At 36.8% G+C, this 7465-nt stretch overlaps 1 protein-coding gene across 1 annotated transcript in view; it reads left to right on the top strand.

Annotated features, from left to right (window-relative positions):
• Nucleotides 1-7465, top strand: part of LOC102367873 (connector enhancer of kinase suppressor of ras 2-like) — a 703948-nt gene that overhangs the window by 398301 nt on the left and 298182 nt on the right. The window contains exon 8 of the mRNA XM_014521487.2: nt 1317-1385. Within this exon, the coding sequence (XP_014376973.1) occupies nt 1317-1385 (69 nt within the window). The remainder of the gene's footprint in view (nt 1-1316; nt 1386-7465) is intronic.

The raw sequence follows: 7465 nt of genomic DNA, 5'->3' as shown, positions 1-7465 counted from the left end.
CCTCTGTGTTCAAGAAAGTCTTTAGCACTAACACCTTAGAAAGGAATATTAAAACTTCCTTCCCTTATTTAATCTCAATTTGTGGTATTTGTATACAGCTTGTGGCATACAATTTGTTTGTGTCTGTTATATTATGTTAGTCTGATTCAGCAAAGCAGTTAGCTGTGTCCTGCTAAATGCCTTGCTGAATCTGAGATCTGAGATGTTAAATAAATCCAAGAAAATCACTTATCAGGGATTCAATTCATTATTGAGAAAAAAATATTCTAGAAGAAAATTGCAGTCTATATTTTAGTCAGCCTCAAATTATAAAATGATTATCACAAAATAATGTCATAAACTTAATTGTGTTGTATCTTAGAACTTTGGACTTACAAGAACAAGAGCTCCTGCTACTTGGCTACCTGATACCAGTGCAATCTAAATCTTAATATGTTCTTTCAGTTACAATCGATAAATCTGATGCTGCCTGTGAACAAAGCTAAACCATTTTCTGTATGTTGTTAAACAAGAGTATGTCAGTTAGAGAGTTCACAGACCCAGGAAGGACAGAACCATACCATAATTTCCTGCTTTTGCCTGACCTAAAATTTATTGATGAAACAAGCATTTAGATAAAACAGAAAAAAAAAAAAATAGTCTCATCTGCCCAACATGGGCAATGATCCCCAGAGACTTTTCTCCTCTTTTTTTCTCAGGTCATCCCCTGGGACTTCCCCAGGAGCCTACCTACTCCTCCTGTCTCGCTTACTCAATTGCAAGTCATCCGTATCCATATGAGTCAAGCTTGCAGATATTTCAGAAAGACACCACAGCTAAAACTTTATTGGATGTTTTGTTTTGCTATTTTGTTTGTTTTTCTTGGTTATATTGATGCTTTCCAATGTTTTGATGCAGCTATATTTATTTAAATAACAAAATGGAGACGCCAGCTATAGCATCCCTTGCCCAGAACCTTTCCATTCAGTTGTATGTATTCTTATCCAGGATTGAGACTGAACTGTTTGAAACCCTGATCTCACATTTGCAAGAGCAACCCAATTTCAAGTTAAATTGTGTGTAGGTGAATGGGAGGTGAGCCATAAGGTCGGTTACAGCTCAGTGGAGATTACAACTAGTGTGAAGGGGGTTTTAAAATACCTACCCATGGTGTAAGTATGCACACATGGCTGGAAAAGGAATCGCAGCACCTTTATAAACACAATTTCACTGTTGTTTTTAGAGAAGATTTTTCTTGATTATAGCCCTCCTTTTTTTTACCTGTTGGTTTCTGGTCCCTACAGCCACCAAGTTACCTGTTATCTCTTGCCTTTCAGTCTCCTGCAGACCAGTGTAAGAAGATTCATGCAGGGGATGAGGTGATCCAGGTCAACCATCAAACTGTGGTAAGTACTTTGCAGATGCTGCAGTTTGTGCTAAATATTCCTTTAAGCAGTTAGTTTTATCTACTGTAAAATGTGGAAGCATTTGCTTGCCCTTTAATGAATAAAATGTGTTCAGGGAGTCTGAAAGCAATTGTTTGATTGATTAACAGACCCCTAAGGATGAATAAAAAATTCAATTTTTTGAGATGTGAGATTTTATTTAGAAGATCCATTCTCCCAACTGTAATTTTTACATTTTGGTTTTTGTTATAAATTACTTATTTATTTTAATACAATTACTTCATAAAAATATGTATTTTAAATTCCTTATCTGGAATTTATATCCAAAGTGCAGAAATGCTTTGCAATGATGTGCTAAATACAATTCCAGTTCAGTCCAACAAAATGCTATTTAAAACAAACAAGGTTAATGTGCTATCATTTGAAATCTCTAAACTAAAGTCCAAGGGACTTGTGGCAGGGCATTGTTGGTGCCTGCCACTTTAGGTCAGGGAAATGGCAGGTGCCTGCATGATGAGGGAGGCCATTTAATGCTCAGTTCTCTGTGCTGAGAGGAGGCAGCTGAGTCTGACCAGCAGGGGAAGAACATCTCCCTGCTGAGCTCTTTGGGCCAGGAACAACTTGGACATATGAGCTGGGGCGATGGGGATGGAGGAGGCCCCAGGTCCTGGGCATGACCTAAAACTGCACCCTGCCAGGCCTGGTGGGACTGCCAGATTCACGGCAGCCCCAGGAAATGCCAGGACCATGAACCTCCCTGGTGAAAGGAGGGTAGGGGGCACCTGATAACCTCCAGCCCCCGCACAGTCCTGGCTGGTGAAAGTCCAGACCTGGGAGAACTTTGAGAGGTCTGAGGCTCACTTTATGCAGTGGAGTTGTGAGGGAGAGAAGGCAAGCTGCTCACACCTGATTGGATGGACCCTCGCACTGGTCCATGCTGGGGCCAGGACCCAAGGGGGGCCACTGCAAGGGATGCCCAGAGCAAGAGGCTTGGGATTCCAACTGGCCTGAGGGTGAGGCCAGGTCCTAAGGGGGAGCCAAAGGTCCCAGAGAGGGGACCACAGCTTGAGGGGGAGAAGTATTACAGGTGAGCTTAGCTGCCTGGGATGCCATCTGCGAGGCATGGGTCCCAGGGCAGGGAAAGGCTTTGAACTGGGGATATCAGCCCTACTCATCGGGTCTTAAATGGGCAGCCTCCCACCTGAGTAGCATCATAATCATTTATCATCAAGACGTGGCAGGAAGAGAGGCAAGCAGTTAGCCCAAAAACAGGTGGGCGGGCCAACATCTAACCAACCCCGGGAAGACCCCCTGTTACAGCACTCTTATGCACATGCTTATTTGTAAGCTGATGAACAGTTACATTGAAATGAACAAAACAACTCATCTGCTTGATATTATGCAAATGCATGCGTGTGCGCAGGATTGGCATCTAAGAAATGACAGGACACAATGTACATGCATATAAACATGATCATCCTTGTTTTTCCTCAGTTTTATAGCTGTATAATGATTATACAAGTTATATAATGATATAACCCCATATATGGCAATGGCTTAACAGTTTTTCATTTTATATATAAATACAGCAATAATTTATCATAATATTCAGCATGTGCTGAATTCTGCCCCAATTTGCACAAACAGCTCCACTGACCAATATTTCATGGTTTTCAAGTTCTTGATCTCTGAAACTGAATGTTGTATTAATATTTAATGAATTTTAAATTGTAAGTGTCTATTGAAGAACCTTTCCCCTGAATATTAAATAGGTAAATTTAGGTGTTTGCTATATTTAGAAAAAATAATATACATAATTCCTTCATTTTTTTTCTACAAGGGTATCCAATGATGATTGAGCTCCCATGGTCACCAAAGTATGGGTGTAATCTAAGGATGCCTAGTTAAACTCACTACATCTCCTTTATCTTAGTTGTGCTGTGGAATCTATCATGAGTCTCTGCACACCTCCATGCCCTGTCCACATCACAATGTCATGTATTTCTATTATTATTATTATTGGAAGATCTGGAAGTGGCCTACCCCCAGGTCATGTTTTGCTTGGGCTCTCAATTGCCATACATATGCATAATATTATATATATATAAAAAATAAGCGAGGTTAGAATTGCCTTTGAAAATTTTATTTTTGGAGTTTCTAATTATTCTTTTTGTTCATGTGTGACATTTAACTGAATAAACCAAATGTTACAGTAATCCATTTTATATCTTTTATTGAATTCTACACACAGATTGCTAATTACAACAACTCATTGCAGTAATGGAAAGCAATCTATAGAACTATCAAAGCCTTTTGTCAATTAAATTTGAAGAGCTCAAGTTCTGTTCTACCAATTAAATCACTAGCCACAATAATGACATTTGTCAAATTGTAAATTACAGTAGTCTTAACTGTTCTCCAGATATGGTATTTTCCTTTCTAATTGGTTGTCCTTATGCCATTAGACAGATCTCTTTGAACTTGAAGGATGATGATTTTTCTGTGTGGTTTCCTGAAACAATAAATCTTTGGTTCCAGTTTAATTTCAATTTAAGTCACCAAAAAGTTGATAGTATCCAGTTTCAGTTCCTGGTCTGGGCCAAGAGACCTTCCCATGCTGGTTGTTACTATAAATTGCCATACCAAAGTCTCCTGTCCTCAGAACTCTACTATCAAGTCTCTTTTGATATGTTGACAAGTCAACATCATTCAAATGCCCAGATCTGAATTTCCAGGAGCTTGCAAATAGGTCCCTGTTCCTACAGTGAAGATGCTAAAAAAAAGCTAAATTTGGGCTGCTGCTTTGTTGTTTACCATACCATAAAAGTTTTCATTTTTTGTCTTTTCTACCACTTTTTTCATTCTTGTGATAATTTATTCATTTTTATTAAACATATACCTATTTGGAACAAAGTCCCACTAAAGATTCTTCATTCAAGATTCTGCTCTCTATGAGAAAATGCAATACATGCAGTCACATACTTCTGACTGCACCCAGTCTTCCCTCCTTTATTGTCTCGTATTTAAAAATACAAAAATATATCCACTTTTATTCTGACTTTGGAGAGCATGATCTCTATCAGAGCTGATAATACTGGAATGTCAGTTTAGTAGTGTGTATCATAAGTAATCAACCTATTGTACAGTTAGTACAGTGGCACTCTGTTTTCTAATTATTTAATAAATGTAATAGTTAATCAGTTAATTCTTTCAACAGAAACTAATAAGTAAAAGAACTAATAACCAAAAGAATAATTTTCAATAATGTGCAGAGTGAAATCTCTCTACCACTTATTTCATACATAAATATTGAGCTCTAAAGTCGTCTTCTGTGTTTCATTGATGTCAAATTTTGCCTGATTGGTAGTTTCAAGTTCTTCTCTAAACAACAATTGCTTTTCCTGAAAATGCGGAAACTTAACCTCAGCACTTTTTTTCTTCTAAAATTTTACACGGATTCTAACACCAATGCTTTTCCACCACTAGTAGCAACAATCATTAATAATTATTCATAATTTATAACAGCTATTCATAATTCTAACAGAGACAAGGAGCTGGTGAGTACAAGCACTTTAACTACCAAGGGCCAGTGTTGCTCTAAATTTCAACTGTGGATGAGAAGAGACTGATGACCAGTGAAACCATTCCAGTCACAACTTGAAAGCTTTATTAGGAGATGCAATAGCAAAGATTTATTTGTATCACTAAAGGCAATGCTTATGTAGTCTTGGATTCAGGGGGGGAAAAAAACAGTTGCATTGGCCAAGCTTCTCTGTGGTCCGGCCCCCGTTGAGCTTTAGCAAAGCCCAAGTTTTTTTTAACCTATCCCCAATATTTATAGTTGCTTGGTTTTAATAGTCTAATAAATGATATCTGAGTGGTTTATTTAAATTTCTTTTTTTTTCTGAAACGTTGAAAATTTTAGAACTGGTTTGAACCAGATCTCTTATGGACTTGTAAGGTGTCAATAAGTTGGGATTTACATCCTTGGAAAAGTAAAAGCGAGGGTTTCTTATCTCCTTTTTTTCTGCACTGTGGAATGCTGTTTAACACTGGCTTTTTACTTGTTTACCCTAGTTTATGGTCTTCTCTAACAAGGCTGCGCGCTGCTTTTTTTTTTTTTTTTTTTTTTTTTTTTTTTTTTTTACAAATAATCTAAGCATGTAAAAATGATCTATTATAGTACAATAACATTTAACACATTTGGTTACATCAATTACTACTTCTAATGTTTTAAGATAAAGCCATAATATAATGTAATGTCTCTTTTTACACTGTCTTCTTTCAGGCCTTGTGCTTTGTTTAATTACGATTTGTTAAACATGTTGATGTATCTTTTTGGGTTTGCTTTTTTTACTTTGCTGACCAAGCTAGCAGGCATCTGCAAAGGTTCACATTATGATAGCTCAGACACAGGCTTTGGGGCCTTCTGCTTAGCCACACTTTTGCAGCTTGTGATTGCTATGTTGGTTAAGCTTAGGTATGGCCTACATCAAACCGGAACCTGTAGCGTATTGGCATAGCTCTATTGTTTTCAGTGGTTTACACCAATGGAAACCCTGTCTCCATTTCAATTCATTCCACCCTGAACAGCGTTAGACATTATACTCATGGAAAGTTACAAGCTGTGTACACCAGAATAAAATGGATTCTACCAAATGTAGATCTACACCATTCTTAAGCAAACCTGGGACATTTGAGCAAAACCCTACTGCATATCTAGCCTTAACATTTTTCTTTATAATGTACAAAATTACCTGAATTGTGAAAACAATAACAGCTTAGATTTGGTTCTTCATATCTCACTATTGCTTTGGACACTAAATGGGTGCTAACTATAGATGCTTGATGTATTAATTATGAATAATATTTACTGTGAATGTAGTCCATTTTTAGTTGGTGAATTGTCATAATTTGATCCTAAGATCTGAAAAGTATTAATTTAGCTATTCATTGAATAATTTCAAGTATTAATGTTCAGCCTGTTGGTCTTGTAACCTATTTATTCAAAATGTTTTTGATTTGTGTTTAGTGATTGATCATATGATATTTTTTTTTTACTTTGATTGAATAATGGGTTTTTAGACAAATATTCATTTTTTAGTAAATTTTGTCATGTTTTGATCACAAGAATTTTCCTGAGTTAACTCAGGAATTCATTAGATTAATAGGGAAATTAATAAGGAACGAATAGGGAATTATCTATCTAGAACAATCCATTTTCTATTTAAGATAAATAGAATGAAATTGGTCTACTAAAGTAAATGTTTGACAGTGTTTTCTGCTGATGGGTAACTAGTTCAGAAGGAAATGCAAGCTTGCCCAAAATAAACTTCAAGGGTGAGGAGATTATTTGGACTTGCGTATGTGTCAGTACAATCCTGAGCAATAAATCCAAATCTGTCTTGGGATTTTCTTTGAATGATTTAAAACACAGAAGCTTATGCAAAAAATCTGAATCTGTGGCTTTGGTTGATCTTCTCTTTAGTTTAAAGAAGCATCAATCTTGGCCCTTTTCAGCTTGTATGCTATTTCTTCTGATGGTTCTGTTTTGGGAGGAGGGCTGTTTCCAGGATCCTACACTAAAGTTCTATTTCCTTTTTTATTTGCAGCATGGGGATAACTATTGCTACCCCTCACATAATATGAAAATATGAAGTAGTAGAAAACCAACATACTGATTAGTGTTTCTCTGTGTGACCTTGCTATACAAGGTTATGTATCACTTCCTGAAATCCCCATCCTAAAAAAGAAATACTGAAAAAACAACATGGCAGTCTCATGATATAATACATCTGATTAGACAGAAAATGCCTGTCCAGCTAAAGAGGAAGTATGGTAGAAAACCAAGAATTCATGTAAGCTGGAGTGACATGAAATGATGAGAGAATAGGGAGGAAAACAAATGATGGAATGCCAGACAAAGAGTTGAGGAGTGAATGGGAGAGCAAAAGTCTTAGGAGAAAGGAAAGCTGATGAGAGCAAGCAAATAAAAGAAAATATATTTTAAAAGAGATCCCCTGTTTGGTGTCCACATGTGTTATAATAGATAGAAAATGTTTCTTTTAGATGAACAAATG

This window comes from Alligator sinensis, unplaced genomic scaffold (assembly GCF_000455745.1).
Source record: "Alligator sinensis unplaced genomic scaffold, ASM45574v1 scaffold666_1, whole genome shotgun sequence".
NCBI lineage: Eukaryota > Metazoa > Chordata > Crocodylia > Alligatoridae > Alligator > Alligator sinensis.
This window is presented reverse-complemented; position numbering and strand designations above follow the sequence as displayed.